This window comes from Nymphalis io, chromosome 27, assembly GCF_905147045.1.
Source record: "Nymphalis io chromosome 27, ilAglIoxx1.1, whole genome shotgun sequence".
Classification (NCBI taxonomy): domain Eukaryota; kingdom Metazoa; phylum Arthropoda; class Insecta; order Lepidoptera; family Nymphalidae; genus Nymphalis; species Nymphalis io.
The window spans coordinates 7,757,755-7,776,955 of NC_065914.1; the positions used below are offsets into that span (position 1 = coordinate 7,757,755).

Genomic DNA, 19,201 nt, shown 5'->3' on the forward strand with positions numbered 1-19,201 from the left:
CAGCACTACCTACTGGGTTCAATTGTATTTTCAAACCACCGAGGAACCCAATGAAATATACACACAAAATTTCATTCAAATCGGTCCAGCTGTTTAGAAGGAATTATGTGACATACAGACGTACAGAAGAATCATATATTAAGACTAGTCTTCGCAGCTTCACCCGTGTTAGAGGGAATAGAATGCACGTGAAATAAGATATTTAGAAAAGGGAGAGGGGTAGCCTATGTCCTTTACTGTACTGACAAAGTGTATGCAAAATTTTAATGATCGGCTAAGTGATTAAGACGTGATAGCGTAACAAACAAACAAACTCACTTTTGCATTTATAATATTAGAATACGCATAAAAAAGGCATAATATAATTATATAACATTATGTATGTATTTAATTGTTATAGAGTACTAACGGAAATACTTTAGACGCTTAGCTATTTTGTTAACACTGTCTCGCTCTAGTATCATTGATTCGACGTTCGAAAGACGAAGACAGCTAGACAACGCTTATTTACTAAGGCCTTTTTTTCTTGTCGATTTTTCCCATTAGAAACTACGATGGTAGTTTTATTGTAAAATTAGTTTTGATATTATATATATTTTATATATATATATGTATATATATATATATATATATATATATATATATATATATATTTATATATTTATGTACTGCGTGTACTATGTAAAACATAATATTGAGGAAATAGCGCAATTGCAAACTTAAATACATAAACACTTACGTTTATGTATTTAATGTGTTATATATTTGTTTAACTCTATTTCAATAACTAATATATTGCAAGTATTTTTTGCGCCTTAACTCTTTGGACTCTTTTATTGGAGTGAATGAATTGAGTGCACATTTGTTTGCGCACACATGTGCACTATAATATGACTGCCTCGTTGGTCTAGTGGCTTGATGTAAGGCTGCAGACCTGGAGGTCCTGGGTTGATTCCCAGGTCGGGCCAATAAAAAGTTATTGGGTTTTTCTGTCAGAAAATTCTCAGTAGCAGCCCGGAGTCTGGAAGTTGGAAGTGTGTACATTCCCGTGTCTCGGAAAGCACGTAAAGCCGTTGGTCCTGCGCCTGACCTCTTTCCGATCGTGTCGGATAGCCGTCCCATCGGATTATAAGAGTTAGGGACTAGACAGTGCACCTGTGTTTGCGCACACACTTGTGCACTATAATATCTCCTGCGCAGTTGTCTAATCACTCTTGAGATTGGCCGCCGTGGCCGAAATCGGTCTGGAGGACTATTATTATTATTATATTGTGTTCCAACATGACTAATGTTGATTGTTTTTAATAATATAAACAACTTTGTACAAGCATACTACAAGTATGTACGATAAAAACAGCGAAAAATATATTTTGTAATAAAATTATTATTTATTTACTTATAATAGGTTTACTTTTTATAAGACCCTATTGTTGGACTCATTCCTTATGGACGCCCCGGGGCTGCAGTCTCGGATACCCTAAATCCGACCTCAACAATAAGTCTTAAATAGATTAATTATGTTCAAATAGCAAAACCCCGCGGGTTTCACCGGTAGAATTAAATGACGAATTTTATTAAAATCATTTTAACGTTATGTACGTTAAATTATATATTATTATACACAATAATGTATTTATATTGTTAATATGGCTAGTAAATAGCCATATTAATTTAATCTATTAGTTTGAAACAGACGGACACTTCAATTTTATTCCTTTGTATACATAGTTTTATAGGTCACGGGTTCATTTTTGCTCGTGACATTTATTTGCTCCTCTCAATATAGCACTCTAGCTTAGTACATTATATTTAGAAACATTTCAGTGTTATATATACAAATATGTTATATATACTTATATACAAATGTTATTGACTTCAAATCGTCTATAATTAAATTCTAAAACTACCTACATAGGAACATCAACAATCTGTTGATTGTTATTTACTTTTATATGTATAGTATATAAATGGATGTTTGTATGCTGTGTGATATTAATAGACTTCAAATCTATTTGACTGATCACCATAGTTGGCAAAACATTTATATGTAAATTTGCATTTTTGTTTATGATGATGATATCCTCCTGACCGAAAATCTCAAGGGATTAGCCAACTGCGCAGGACATATTATAATAATAATAATGTCCTCCAGACCGATTTCGGCCTCGGCGGCCAATCTCAAGAGAGTTTAGCCAACTGCGCAGGCATATAGTGCACAAGTGTGTGCGCAAACACAGATGCACTCTCTTTTGCCTCACTCTCATAATCCGATGGGACCGATGAGTACACACATCCTACTTCCAGACTCCGGGCTGCTACTGAGAATTTTCGACAGAAAATTTCAATAACATTTTATTGGCCTGACCTGGGATTTCAACCCAGGACCACTGGGTCTGCGGCCTTACATGTAGCCACTAGACCAATAAGGCGGTCAAGACACAACATACCCAGTAATACCACGTAATGCTCTTTGGCGGTAGAATGTGTGAGGAGTACCAAGTACACAAGATAAATGATGAAATACGAAACGAAGATCTTTAAATATTAATTATCTGTGTGTTACAGTTTAAGCTGTTGATTGTGAGTCAGCCAGGACATTGCCTTATATACGCAGATAACGCTTGGTGTTTATTAAGGAAATCACGTGTTTTTCTCATTATATATTTCCTTATGTATTACGTTTATCGAAAACCCCATCCCGGTCTAATTGAGGACAAATAACAAAATAATAAGGATATTTTATTTTAATATAATTTTTTTATGTTTGTCGGGTGTGAACAGAGCCAGCCACTGGACCAAACGAGACAGCCAACATACAATATAGCGAGAATCGTATTAGAGTGTGTGATATTACGGACGGACGCCGACCAGTCCGCACCGATGAACCTTGGAAAGAGTGTAGAATCGCAGTCAAGTCCGTAGCGGTGCGTCGGATGTCGGTACGAGTGTCGTAGCGGCAGCTATACGTACGCTTTCGCTTAGGAATGACAAAATAGCATCGAATGTCAAGTCCAACACCGACTGATACGCACCGTTCGAAGAGCCTCGGTACGGTGTGTGTCAGTTCGTAGTCATCGGCCATGCGTGAATGCACAGAATAACGCATCGTTGGAAGCCACCTTAATGTCTCCTCCCTGTTAAAACACCACCACGCTGCTCCAATGCGGATTGGTAGACGCATGTGGCAGTTTTCATCCGACACAAGCGTATCGATGTTTCCACCGCCCATACGAGATAAACACAAAGCACAAGAAACTTCATTAGTGTTTCTTCGTATTTGAACTCCCCAATCTTTAAATAAGTCTAAGGTTAATCACTGAATCATCTTGGCTTCTTTTGATATGTTTAACGAATTTGAAATATAATATTTAAATTATATAATTCCTAACTAATATTATAAATGCGAGTCATATTGTTTATCTGTTTGTTTATTTATTCGCTTAAACGGGAATTGAACTCTTGGTAGTTATATAAGCCAAAATAATATCAACGAGGCAGTTTAAAAAAAATTTAAAAGATCCATCGCGAACAAGCCGGACATAAATTTTTTATTGAAATCCCACCTTTGATCTTTCGTTATTATTTTAATTTTTAAACAAGTAATTGCGAAACAGTTAACGTTTTCAATCACAAAAGTCAATTTACAATGTACGAGAGATAAATTTGTGTGATTTCATTATTATATCGTAATAGTTACCCCCCGCGGCTTCAGCTGTGTCTGTATATATATATTATTTTCATGATCAGCACAATAATCAGATAAGCAATATCACTTTTCAACTGATAATATTAGGACAGCAGGAAATCGTTATTTCTGTATTGTTATCACACTAAGACCAAACCTTGATTATTATTTTTTCACTACATATAAACTAAATAATATAAAACAAAGCCACTGTTGCGGCGCTTCACTGCATCATCGCGGGGTGCGGGGACGCGCCTACCAACTTTACTTCACTTGTCGTCTCGACTCGCGTGCGCGACACACATCAGTTCTTCATCTTATAATTATCATCTTATAATTATATTATCATTAATACAAGTATTCAATTTCCAAAGTCTTCGTTATTTTTACCACCACAAAAGCAGCTATCGAAGCTAACAGCCACTGTCTGCCTCTGTCTATATCTCCGTTAACTTTTTGTTTACTGGTGTAGGGCTTTGTGTAATAGTGGTAGGTACCACCCACTCATCAGATATTCTACCGTAAAACACTTACTACATACTCGGTATTGTTGTGTTCCGGTTTAAAGGGTGAGTGAGCCAGTGTAATTACAGGCACAAGGGACAAAACATCTTAGTTGGCGGCGCATTGGCGATGTAAGTGAAGGTTTACATTTCTTACAATGCCAATGTCTGTGGGCGTTGGTGACTACTTACAATCGGGTGGCCCATATGCTCGTCCGCCTACCTATACTATATAAACAAACCCACGCAACGGAATTTTGATAAGCCATTTTCTCCAATATTGGCGGGCCGGTTGGCTCGGTTGGTAGATACTTGCGTTTCGCACCGAAGATGTGGGTTCGATCCCAGACTCAGGACAGACATTTGTGTGCATGAAAATGTCTGTTTGTCCTGAGTCTGGGTGTAATTATCTATATAAATATGTATTTATAAAAGAAAAAGTAGTATATGTAGTATATCAGTTGTCTGGTTTCCATAGTACAACCTCTGTACAAACTTAATTTGGGATCAGATGGACGTGTGTGAAAATGTCCCAGGATATTATTATTATTATAATTCATTATTCCCTTAATCAAATAAATATATTAGTTACCTTGCGTATTAAATATATATTTATCATTCGAATGAATAATTTAGAAGTTTTTTTAATCATTTTTCGTTCATTTTATTCACTTGTATAGTATTGTTTTGTTTGTAGGGTGAGTCCTTGTAACTACAGACAGAGGTGTCGCATTGTCGTTATGAGGGATTGTTGATCGTCAGTCTATGGGTGATGGTGACCACTCACCATCAAATGGCTAGTTTACCAGTCTAGTAGACATTGGATGTTGTTTCAGGTTATCAAAAGGATTTATATGCTTAAAAATAATTAGCGCTAAGCAAATAAGTGATCTGGTTTAATTAAATCAAGCCAAGCATCGGATTAAGTGAAGATGTGTGTCAAAATGGCCACGATTGTCTCATTAATAGAACACAAGAGACGATGACCCATTGGATGTGTAAATCTTAATCCAAGGTCCGAGTTCAAAGCAAGCTTCATTGTGTTTTAACGAAAACACACGTGTCGGAATGAAAATTTGTATCATGTTCATCAACCCACGTTGGAGATTGGTTGAAAATGATCCCCAAGAGGCTATTTGCCCAGCATATATATAAAGGCCGTTGCTTCTTACTAACTACTCAAAAATCAATGAATATTTGCTTGTAATGTTATCACTGTACAGTATCGATATCGATAAGATGTTCACATCACTATGATGAAGGACAGCCTGTACGTGTTAGTGTTTACTATTTACTTTTTATTATTTACTTTAATGTAATGTTCTCCACCTTGGACACTTAAATGTACATGACATATTGATTTTGCATTACAGTCGACGTTTACATTCTTTGTATGTTGTTGGTTTCGAAATTATTAAACACTTTTTGATGGTGAAATAATAATCGCGTCTAGACACTTTTGTTGCGTCTTGACAAGACTGGGTTGTATCACGTGACGGCATGGATTTGGGCCATCCATGGTTACAGCCCCGAGGCCTCCGCGAGAGAGGAGCCTCGCGATAGAAATTTCTAAAACTTCTATGAAGTCGATAAACAGTCGAAACAAAATTATATTATTAAATAAATAAACTATTTATGTAAGCTTTTATTATTCGCCCGTGCGAAGCCGGGACGGGTAAAACTATATATATATATATATATATACTTATATAATAATAATAAAAAGAGAAGAGATTTGGTTTTTAGTTTCTAACGGATAAACTCAAAATATCAGCGGGTTACATGGGCCTCATTTTATTTAAAAAAATGAAGAGATCTCTATGAAAATTGCTATAATGTAACCCAAGGTATAAGAATTCCTATAAGTCATTATTGGCGTTAAAAAGATAATTGTTCAACCCGGACGAAGTTGGTGCGGGCCGTTCGTTAATAAAGAATATTACATACATTTTTTACGAACCTAATAAAAATAAAGAATTTTAAAGATATACTTTATATAAAGTTTATATAACCTTTGTACGTAACGTGTGAAATTTGATAAAATAATTACATTACAATTGAACCATTTTAAACGTAATTAGCATAAAGTTAGCAATTAAAAAATATCATACGACTCCATTATCCGCGTACAGCGTACATTGTGTAATTAAATATATTCAGTTATTCGAAGCTGTGAATTAAAATAAAAACATCGATAACAATATAGTGCAACACTAAAGCGATACCGATTTGTGACAAGTGAAAAGTGAAACTAGTGATGTGCGAATAAAAACTCGTACGAACATTTCGATTCTTGCAACACCGGCCGTTACTATTACGAATTATCTGAGGAATTTCTTCGAGATGTTAAAACGAAGGACGTCGAAGCGGTTCGTCTTGGGCGATACCTCGGTTGATGAAGGGAAGTACGACGATGAGGCGACCGACGTGATGCCCTCGGAACAGCTTCAGAAATTCCAAATGACCTTGGATTCTGATCCCGATAAAAACGAGGATGATAAGGATAACGTGCAAGAGCAGGATGGGAGACTGCTCCGGCTTCCGGCGCCAACCTTACAGTAAGTTTATATATCTAAGAAATAAAACATATTTTATATATTTAATCCCCAAAGATATAGTCCCCAAGTATATCAGTTGTCTGTTTCCATAGTACAAGCTCTGTACAAGCATAATTTGGGATCAGATGGCCGTGTGTGAAAAATGTCCCAGGATATTATTATTATTATAGTTCATTTAATAAGAATTTATCCAAAGTAAATAAACACTGTATTTTCACCTTAAATTTCTGTTATATTTGATGATATTTTTCATTCTAACTAGTTGCGTGTATCTCCTTCAATCAATGCGCATAATATCGTCCTATATAATATTGTAATTATATATAAATTGGCAATGACAACTACCAAATTATATTTTTTTATATATATACTAGTTTCAGAACGTGGCTTCGCCCGCCAAGACAGGGGAGTTGTTAGGTTAGGTTGTGTCCTTTTCTGTATCCCGCTAACGTGTATGAAAAATCATGATGATCGTACTAAAGAACTAATGTAATTATTTTTAACAGTTAGCAATGTAATGAAGGCACCAGTATAAAAAAAAACCGCCATCAGTTCAAATGCAAACCCGGTGAGACCTTTCTGATCTCGAACAATGTCCTACCGCCTTTTATGTCTATAATATTTAGTATAAATCTGTTAAACGGAAATATGTTGGCCTGCCTTGTTGGTCTAGTGGCAGATATAAGCCCTGAGGAGGACGGCAGCCGGGATGGCCTCGCGCTGCCGTACGAACTAGCAAGGAGTACGGGGGGCGGTATTACTTTTGCCCCCTGAGGAGAGCTCTGCCGAGCCACGAGTGGAGCAAAGCACGGGAGAGGCCGCGGAAGCGTTATAGCAATACGATCCCGCAGCTTCTCCGATACGTGCTGAGGACGGCCCTCGCAGTGGTTTTAGTGGGTAAGAATCCCACATAACCCAGTTCTCCCCCCATGGGAGCTGGGTACCGTTCTGAAGGTTTCCACTGCGTGAAAAAAAAGTGGCAGATTTAAGGCTGCAGACCTCAATGTCTAAGCCCCAGGTCATGTCGAAAAGTTTTTAGGTTTTTTGACGAAGATCTCAGTAGCAGGCTGGAATGAACTCGTAAAGCCGTTGTTCCTGCGCCTGAACTCTTTCCGTGTCGGATTACCGTCGCATCGGCTTATGAGAATGAGGGAATAGAGAGTGCATATGTGTCTACGCACACACTTGGGCACCGAAAAACAAAATCTGTCTATGCCTATTTATATATCGATAAGTAATACCATATTGTTAAATTCAATTCAAGATCTAGTGTTGCGAAAACTATCGATATATTTATTTTATTTCTTAATTACTTATATCGTGCTATTTATATTTGCTGTTGACTTTTTAATTATATGATATGAAGAACGTATTTATATACAGTACAGTACAGTACAGTAACAGCCTGTTAACGTCCTACTGCTGGGCTAAGGCCTTCTCTCCTTTTTGAGGAGAAGGTTTGGAGCTTATTCCACCACGCTGCTCCAATGCGGGATGGTAGAATAGACATGTGGCTGAATTTCAATGAAATTAGACACATGCAGGTTTCCTCACGATGTTTTCCTTCACCGTCAAGCACGAGATGAATTATAAACACAAATTAAGCACATGAAAATTCAGTGGTGCTTGCCCGGGTTTGAACCCACGATCATCGGTTAAGATTCACGCGTGTAAGAACGCACTAGGCCATCTCGGCTTTATATGTACTATACTAATTAAGGTAAATAACTACGATAGATCGATATAGGTATTATTTCAATCAATCAATCAATCAACAGCCAATCGTTGTCCACTGCTGGACATAGGCCTCTCCCAAGGTGCGCCAAAGCTCCCTGTGCTCCGCCTTCCGCATCCAGTTGGTGTCCGCCACCTTCTTAAGGTCAGGGGGGTCCTGGTCTCCTCGGTAAGTCGTATATACGTGTCAAAACGTAAATACGACTTGAGATGATTTCACTTTGACCAAGTCAGGTATTATTTATGACAGTTATTATTTTTGTTCTCTTGATCTTGGACCGGATTCTATTTATCTAAAACGATTACGACACGATCCAACTTTGAATCATCTGTATTTATTCGAATTGGTACCGTACCGATAATATGTTAACATATACCGTTATGTAAAAACCCAACTTAATTGTTAACTTCTATGGCAACAGTCGATAATTTAATTAGACAATAGGAAAACGGAAAAACGGTAACGATCACGTCGTGTTGTGATTTACTTACTTGTTAGTGATTTACTTATATTTATTGTCTAGCTAATATTATAAGGTTTTTTTTTTCGATTTTACACAAAAACTACCAACTGTCGAAGATCGTTTATATTATAATATTTTAATTTAGGCATTTTTAAAGCTAATGCAGGCAGCGTCAAGCTATAACAAAAAACTTTGTATCAAAGATTTGTCTATCTACAAAATATCTATAAAAAGGTAGTGACAGCATATATCTATCTATTATAGATAAGTTACATACCACGATAACATTAGTTAAGCTGTAAGTCACAAATAATTAATCTCTATCAAAATAAATAACATACTAATTTTACACACTTAACTAGATAAATAATGCCGCTTAAATTTTGCAATTTAAACAAGTAATTTTACAAATAATACGAAATATATAAATAAACACGCGAAAAAATACGCGTAGGGTTTTTTACGGCGCATTAACACAGTACGGACGAATACCTGAGGAGGGCGCCGTCGTACGCTTTACAGAGTAGTTTGGGGGGGGGGGGGCGTGATTACCTTCGCCCCCTGAGGAGAGCTCCGCAGGGTCACGAGCATGGGAGAAGACACGAATGCGTTATATCGGCAAGATTCCGCAGCCTCTCCGATCCGTGCCGAGGACGGCAATCGGGGTGGTTATATTGCCTAAGAATCTCACATAACACGGTCCCCCTCCTCAAAGGCTCCTTTTGAAGGTTTCCATCGCGTGAAAAAAAATAAGTGCGGGCGAATAGATCGTTTAGCGAATATTGTAAATATTCTCATTGTTTAAAAATATCTCGGAATTAATTACTTAAGGCTAGCAGTATAATCGTTTAAAAATGATTACCTTCGAAGGTGCGCAGATTTAGAACAAATTACCCTCAATAATTAAAAATTGTAAGTCAATGCAAACGTTTAAATCTCAATTAGCACAACATGTTATAAAGACCTATTTTTAACTGTGTACACACCTACTACCAACGTATTGTTTACCACTTTAATTACTATTTTCTTTTGTTTATACTCGTAACGATACTGCTTATTTTTTTTTCTTTCATAATTTGATTAATATTGTATAATATACATAATATTGTATTACTCTCACAAAATTATTGATATCACAAGAACGACGAACTACCTACATAATATTTTCTTTAAATTGTAACATTTCTCATGTAAGTGACTGTATTGTCTTTTTGAGAAATAAATGTCTATAAACTGAAAAAATCCGTCATCATGATATTTAAAAAACTATCCATCCTAACTTTACGATGTGTAAACTGACAACTGTCGTTAAGTCTATACACTTTCTATATACCTACACATACAAAAACAAACTGAAAGAAATAATTGATGACATAATATATTTTTTTAGTTATCTCTAAATAGGCTTAAGCATGATGTTTACAGCCATTATTAAGGATAATATCGCAAATTATGCGATTACCGTAGCGGTGTATATTATTATAAGACTTATTGATTGTCAAAAAATCTAAGAAAATAAAATTTAAAAAGCAAAATGTGCAGCAAAGGCATCCGCAGTATTATCTTTGTCACGATTTATGTTTTACAATTATTTATTTTTATGTCATTAAAAAATATACGACGTTGAAGTTATACACTTTTAATTAAAAAAATAAAATAAAAATATTAGCCGATTTGTCAGTAGGTCTGTATATTAATCGATATATTTTTTATTTTAATACTTTTTTTTTAACATTTTCTAGACATTGTTCCAAATTATTTTTTTTAAATTATTTTTGTAGTGCGTAGTATCGTAAAAGGTCACAGTCGTTTATTAACATGTACACGTTATGAGTATATTTGTGGACTACCAATTTTTTTTTTAATAAACTAATCAAGTTGATAGTAAAGATAGATAGTTTTTTTTTTGTCTTCGTAAATTTATTTCTAGTTTTCATATCGCATTGTTAACTGTCGTCTAATTTTAATATGTATTTAAATTTTCATATTAATCGAAAATCTGGAAAGCTCATTACAATTATACAAACATATTTATATAAAGGTATGATGACGCCTGGCCGAAGACAAGCCAACTGCCCAGGACATAATATTATAGTTCACTCATTCTCATAATCCGGTGAAACGGGAAATCGAGTACCTTTCTCGGCTCTCCGAAGCACGTGATTTTAAACTGTCAATAATTTATCTACAGACGCCCAATATTATTTATAATTGTATCTGAGACCCTTGACGAAGGCATTCAATAATATATGATATAGTATCAATGCACACAGGTCAATGAAGACGCACTTAAATTTGCAAAATAACAAAGGTACCCGAACCGGTAACTCGCTAGACAGGTACTTTAAAAGTGTAAGAGATTGTCGACCTTTGAATTTTCTTTACATTAGGCCTTACTTCTATCTGTGAACCGATTTAATTCAATACCTCAAACGATATACCTTTAAAAATAAACAGTGTAAGCTGAACTCGAGATTAGCCATTGCTAAACTAATGAAAAAAAAATTTCCCTTAAAATCTAAGCTTAGGTGTTTGCAATAAAATGGAAAGCATTCAACTATCAAGCAACTATTTTGAGGATTTTTTCGCACGCGTCATATTTAAATTAATATTTTAAATATAATCTAATTAAATGGACTATAGTATATTATGTATTAATTATATTAGACATTAAAACATTAGCAATACTTTTGGCCCTGTCTATATATTTTGGATGGCATATAACAATTATGATCGTACTAAATTTATCTAGTATGTATATGAATACTAATTTAATACATTGTCCAGTAATAACTGTCTATATATCTTTTTTTTTATAGAATAGGAAGGCGGACGAGCATATGGGCCACCTGATGGTAAGTGGTCACCAAACGCCCTTAGACATTGGCATTGTAAGAAATGTTAATCATCGCTTACATAGCCAATGCGCCACCATCCTTGGGAACTAAGATTTTATGTCCCTTGTGCCTGTAATTACACTGGCTCAGTCATCCTTCAAACCGAAACACAACAATATCAAGTATTGCTGTTTTGCGGTAGAATATCTGATGAGTGGGTGGTACCTACCCAGACGAGCTTGCACAAATCTCAACATATACGATATGTTATACATAAATATGTTATTTAATAACTACACGTGTAAAATATGGAAACACGTATAAATATATAGAAATCACAATTACATCACACGAACCGGTTGGCGTGGTCGGTAGATACTTGTCTTTTCACGCCGAAGGTTGTTGGTTCGATTCCCACCCAGGACAGACATTTGTGTGCATGAACATGTCTGTTTGTCCGGAGTTTGGGTGTAATTATCTATATAAGTATGTATTTACAAAAGAAAAGTAGTATATGTAGTATATCAGTTGTCTGGTTTCCATAGCACAAGCTTTGTACAAGCTTAATTTGGGATCAGATGGCCGTGTGTGAAAAATATCCCAGGATATTATTATTATCACAATAATTGTACGAGGCAGTAAATATGTACATTAAAATACTTATATAAAAAAAAGTCAGTAATGATATTATTGCGTTTTATTTTAACAGGTCTAACCAGGATCGTAAAAATGAGAGCTTGCTGTATATGTAATTATCTACAATAAAGTTGTGTAAAAAAACAGTAGCGCATTGTTTTCTTATGTAATATTAGTTGCTTTTTATGTAAACAAGGTTATGATTCTTATAGCTTTAGTTGTTATTGTTTTTTTAGCGTCTATATACATCTAGTTGTACGTTACATGAAGTTTTTTGCCTGTTTTGGTGTTTAATGTTAATTTTTTTTCTTCTTTAGTACTATTTAGAATGTTTAATTGGTAAATACTTTAGGTATAGTAAATGTTTCAATAATAATAATTGTTGATAAATAATAATTCATCTCATAAAATCCCACTAAATCAAATCAAAATACATATTGATTTATATTTTAAGCTTACATTCATGCATGCATACATTTGTAAAATATTATTGAGTAGAACATAGATTTTTAATTATAAGAATAATTTGTGCCTTTTATCAATAAACTCCAAGTTATCTACAATAATGATGCATTATATTATGAATACTATTTTGCAAGATTGCAAGATTCTTGTTTTGCAGTATAATTTATCGATAATTATGTGGACCTTTCACATTACTACGCAAATCGTGGAAAAACAATTTTTCTTATGCAACCACTACGCTTTAATTAATAATAACGGCAACTCTATTTCATTGATACTTTTGTCTTTGTTACTCTTAGATCTATGTATCATTAATTTCCCTTGTTTGAGCGAGATGGCTATATCGTATGATCAGTCATTTGAAGTTCATTGGCGAATTAAACGTCACATTTCAGAAAGTGTACGAAAACAAACGGAATCGGTGCTTTCGGCAAAGAAATGTTCAATTCCTGTTTATACGATTTAAAAATTGTTGTGAATATATTCGATATTTAAAAGTGGGTTTTTTAGCTTATATCTTATAAAAAAATGTATCCTTCGATGAATGGATTATACTCCGAAAGTTCTTACAGGTTAGAACAATAATTTATGAGACGATTTACCGTAATTATATTTAAGATTTTTTATTTTTTATATAAAAGTTTAAGAACTTATAATCTTTTGTGTTTGTACGTAGTATTGAAAAAAAAAAAAAGATTTTATTACATTCTTACAAGTTAGAACGTATTTGTTTGGTTGATTTACTTTTTCATGTTAATTATTGACATTTCTCTTCTGCTTTAACTGATTTCTAACACGAATCTGAAACGAAATGAATTTTATTTAAGATGATTAATATATTATAAAGTTTTAACGTTCATAAATTTTTTTAAACCTAACATAAATCATTTGTAGTAACTTTAAAATTGTTTAAAAATATTTCTACTAAGATTAAAAGAAGTATGTAATAATTTAACAAGAAAGATTTACTATTATTAAATATGTGTTTGTTTTATTACCTTCAAAAGTTTACTGTAATAGCGGTATTTAATATAAAATTATGTACATCATTAAAAAATGTATTACAAATACTAATAAGCTCTGTCTGCATATCTTCAAGTTGCAAATAAAGACTAAAATAGTGGGATTTTAATTTTTTAATTAATATATTTTTGACAAATACATGGGCCATGATTATTTCTACAATGTCACATATGTTGAAGAATTTTAACGTTAATTTTAAAGTTGCTTTGCTTTCATATATAATAAGAAAAATGTATTTGTGGATAGGATTTGTGTAAAATCTGTTGTTAGTGAGCATCTGCGTCCCGGAAGGAGTTACTGTATAAACTTCATATCAATTGGGCAGATAGTTAATAATCTGATCTCGTGAGTTGTCTTTTTCTTATATATATTTATAGAAGATTTGGTGGTCAGTATTAATGACAAGTACTACGACAGCACTTATATCTACAGCTTGCACTTGAATATTTACTGTGCATAGTAGTAAATGAACAGCCCTAAAATGTCCCATTGTCTGAAAAAAAGATAACAAAAATTGCAATCCATTAAAATTGTTTTGCTGCCCAGAAATAAAAACATGTACACATATCGCACTTTAACTAATAGAAAGATATAAGGAAAACATATTTACATGGATAACATGTTTTTGTCAAAAAGATAAAATAAAAAAAAAAACCGTCCCATGGTCAATGACCTCTATTGTTATGAAAGTGGTTTGAAGGTTTTTCAGCTACGTTACTCCAATGGCGATTATTGGATATATTAATCATACAATATGTTTACTTTCAGCAGAAGATGTATTATAATCAAATACATAGCATCAAAAATGTTACCAGGATTTTAAACCACGATCTATAGTTAAAATCCATTACACACATGTACACATGTAGTAGCAATATAATAAAGAATATGTAATTACGCGAAAGATTCTCCATAAGACGTCGCTTTGTGCACCATTTTATTCTGTTACTTTTATATCATCTGTTTTTTACATATGCAATAAAGCAAAAATAAATAAATTTAAAATTAAATGGACAATCTACTTAATTTATTAATGATATTTGTTTGTTGTAATTAATATTTAATAAATTTATTTATAAACGCAGTTAATATTATTTGCGTAATTGATTTATGTAACTGTTTACGTCCTTATTAACTTAATTCATTATCTAATGATCAGCTGTCCTACAATTATTTTCAATGATAATGAATATTGCGTCTCAATGTGAATTCAATTAAATATTATGGTTATAAGTATCCATCATTGGTGAAGAATTTTGGAGAATGTTCTGAATTTGCTCTCCCCTTTAATTTCCACATCCGTCCGTCAATATGATCCTTCTTGGTTCTATTGTTAGTAGCAGGAAGACTTCAGAATGTTGAATACCTGAAATTTTCTATACATACATACATACATAACTAAACTAACATAACTCCTAAATGTTATAAAACACTTTTTTTTTAGTATTCTAATACACATTATATATTTATTAATATGTTTTACCAAATCTGTTGTCATTACTCATGGTTCTCTTGGTGTACGTAGATTTTTTTAAGAATTATTTTATTATAATTTTTTTACTATAAGCTATTATAATATCATATTTTCTAATCAACAGACCGTCTATGTCCCAAGGCACAGTTATACACAGCCAGCGCTTCCAAGAGAAAGATTTTACCGTTGCAACACCAGAAGAATTTGTTCGTCGTTTCCAAGGGACAAAACCTATTAATAAGGTAGATATATTCTCTTTGATCAATTGTTCTCATATATTGACGAGCCGGTTGGCGTGGTTGGTGGATGCTTGCCTTTCACGCCGAAGGTTGTGGGTTCGATTCCCACCCAGGACAGACATTTGTGTGCATGAACATGTCTGTTTGTCCTGAGTCTGGGTGTAATTATCTATATAAGTATGTATTTACAAAAGAAAAATAGTATATGTAGTATATCAGTTGTCTGGTTTCCATAGTACGAGCTCTGTACAAGCTTAATTTGGGATCAGATGGCCGAGTGTGAAAAAAAATGTCCCAGGATATTATTATTATTATTATTATTTTATAATTAGTATTATGTAATTAGTTTTATCTTTTTATTGTAATTTTAACCGTGCAGGTTTTAGCTTATCAATAATTCCTCGTTTCATGTTAATTTGACAACAACATTTGACTTTCGCATTTATAATTTCTCTGTTTATATATAATGAACAAATTAACTTCGAACAGGTATTGATAGCAAACAACGGTATTGGCGCTGTGAAATGTATGCGTTCAATACGAAGATGGTCGTACGAGATGTTCAAGAACGAGAGGGCGATACGGTTTGTCGTTATGGTGAGCTGTTACCACTTTTTTTTATATGGTTTTAATTACTTATTTGCTAACCTGTAAGTGGTCACCACGGTCCATATATTGTCGCTTTAAGAAATATTAACCATCCCTTACATCGTTACAATGTTGGGTACCTGGACCTTAGGAACTAAGATTTTATGTCTCTCGTGCCTGTAGTTACACTGCTTGTAATTTGTCGCCTCCATCAAAAGACAGTAAAATATATCTGTAAGCTATGTTTTTTTACGTCTTATACAGATAACAACGAAGTTTCTTTTCATATGCTTAATTCAACTCACGCTCTGCGGTGAAGGAAAATATCGTGAGGAATCCTGCATTTGTCTAATTTTACTGAATATCTGCCACATGTATATCCACCAATCCGCAATGGAGTAACGTGCTGGATATACTTCATACTTTCTCCTCGAAGAATGAGGAATTCTTAGCCCAGCAGTTACATTCACAGGCTTTTATAATACTTTACTTGAATATGAATATACTTCACAGGTGACGCCGGAAGACTTAAAAGCGAACGCGGAGTACATCAAAATGGCTGACCACTACGTCCCCGTGCCCGGGGGGTCGAATAACAACAATTACGCGAACGTTGAGTTGATCGTGGACATAGCTGTGAGAACTCAAGTTCAGGTTAGTGTTATATACAAGTCTTCCGATTATTCCGATATAATATATACTTAAGAAGCCGTGATGGCCCAGTGGTAAGAATGCCTGAATCTTAACCGATGATCGTGGGTTCAAACCCGGGCAAGCACCTCTCACTCAAACTCATCTCGTGCATAACGGTAAAGGAAAACATCGTTATGAAACCTGCATGTGTCTAATTTCACTGAAATTCTGTGTACTACACATGTGTATTCCACCAACCCGCATTGGAGCAGCGTGGTGGAATAAGCTTAAAACCTTCTCCTCAAAAAAGGGAGAGGAGGCCTTCAGCCCAGCAGTGGGACATTTACAGGCTGTTACGGTTATAGACTTGATAATTAATATCGTTTTAACTTCATTACTTTATATATTGGACTACTGAACTCATTCCGGTCGTGTCGGAGTGCTGTCCCATCGGATTATTAGCGTTAGGGAACAGGGCACCTGTGTTTGCGCACACACTTGTGCAGTATAATGTCGCCGTGTCCGAAATCGGTCTGGAGGACATTACTATGTATTATTGAAACATAATGATACACGTGCTGAGTTATCCCGTAAGTGATGGTACGCAACTGTAAACAATCAGTTTCGAGTTTGTTATGTGATTTTAATTGTTTTGTGTATCACGTTGTCGTTTATCGTTCCTATTAAATAAATAAATAAATGTGTACTAATATTATTTTCACAGGCTGTCTGGGCCGGTTGGGGTCACGCTTCCGAGAACCCTAAACTGCCGGAGATGCTCCATCGAGCTGGCGTTGTCTTTATCGGTCCACCAGAGAAGGCTATGTGGGCTTTGGGTGACAAGATCGCATCGTCAATCGTGGCTCAGACCGCTGATATACCGACGCTACCCTGGAGCGGCAGCGGTGAGTTGCAATAAAATTAATATTCGCCTGATAACCGCTACCACACACCACCGTTTTGGTTTAGTCACAACACTATCCACCGAGATCCCGGCTCCGAATCCGGATCGGCCAGTGAAAGTCATTGTTCGGTTTTTTGTGAAGAATTTTTCAATAGCAGCAGTAGCAGAACTCTTTGTTACAATCAATGGCATACTTTTTACCCCGTAATGAAGGCCCCCACCCCCTTTTACGGGGTCAATTCGCTCTTCATTCGTAAGTTATTTATGAATATAATTGTGAATTTCAGAATTGAAGGCGGAATACAACAGTAAAAAGATCAAAATATCGTCGGAGCTGTTCGCGCGTGGCTGCGTCACGACGCCAGAGCAGGGGCTGCAGGCCGCCCACAAGATCGGTGAGTCTCCGCTGAGCTGACTACTTGTGTTGGGGCTTTGAGCAAGTCTTTTTAACTGCGTTATAGCGATATTTTGTATCTCGTTGTTGCCAACGTATTTTCAGAAATAAGGTAACTTCTAATCTTATATCGAGTATTGAGCGCATAAATAATATTTTAATATAACTATAATATTTTTTTAAATGGCAACATTACATGCAAAAGCGGTGAAAGTTCTCATAGTAGAGTTTCTAGCAAAGAAAAAATCCTTATATATTTATGGTTGGTGTATTGACATTTTATGAAGTTTTTACTTGTTGGAGTATCAGTGTTTGTGGGTGAAGATGACCACATAACATCTAAGTTACTCTTATGTGCTCGCATAGTTTTTCTTTCTTTCAAAAGTTACTAGTCAATATTTAATATCTTCAATCTTAGAGGGTATATATCCAAAGGCCATGTATTAAAGATTTTTGTTATCCGATTCCAGGTTTTCCGGTCATGATAAAAGCGTCCGAAGGTGGTGGGGGTAAAGGTATTAGAAAAGTCGAGAATCCGGATGACTTCAATAACATGTTCCGACAGGTTTGTTTATTTATTTGTAACAGTAATTCTATATAATCTATAGTATGCTAGTTCCCGCACGCCGCTTAGCCCGCGTGCGAGGGAGAGAAGTGTTAGGTACACTCTGTCCTTTTCTGTACCCCTGATAACGTGTATGCAATATTCCTGACGATTCGTTGAGTATTTAAGGCGTGAAAGCAACAAACATACTCACTTTTGCATTAATAATATTTGTAATAGTAATATATTTATATAATCTATGTGACTTGCTAATAGCTCTGCTATATTACGCACTACAGACAATTCATGATTAATATATCCTGGAATTACGACATTACGTTACGACGAAAGAGAACGAAGTTACGCGCACCATGTATGTTACAATTGTACACGTTGCAGGCTGAAGCGTTTTTATTTGATTGCTTATTTAGTATTGTATTAAAATCGTTTAATTTTTATCGTTTTGTTTAATTTTAGATAATAACAAATAATCTTAATATATACTCTAGAACTTGTTCAG

The 19,201-nt window shown here is 34.8% G+C and overlaps 1 protein-coding gene across 6 annotated transcripts in view; it reads left to right on the top strand.

The window, feature by feature from the left end:
* Nucleotides 1–19,201, top strand: part of LOC126778770 (acetyl-CoA carboxylase) — an 86,546-nt gene that overhangs the window by 24,849 nt on the left and 42,496 nt on the right. For 4 of the 6 annotated variants that reach the window (XM_050502408.1, XM_050502403.1, XM_050502404.1 and 1 more), the window contains exons 4-9: nt 15,504–15,621; nt 16,108–16,215; nt 16,720–16,860; nt 17,564–17,744; nt 18,031–18,138; nt 18,608–18,702. In XM_050502408.1, the coding sequence (XP_050358365.1) occupies nt 15,504–15,621; nt 16,108–16,215; nt 16,720–16,860; nt 17,564–17,744; nt 18,031–18,138; nt 18,608–18,702 (751 nt within the window). Of the gene's footprint in view, nt 1–6,516; nt 6,747–13,323; nt 13,455–15,503; nt 15,622–16,107; nt 16,216–16,719; nt 16,861–17,563; nt 17,745–18,030; nt 18,139–18,607; nt 18,703–19,201 lie in introns of those variants that run through there. The other 2 variants (XM_050502406.1, XM_050502407.1) reach the window with 2 other exon arrangements.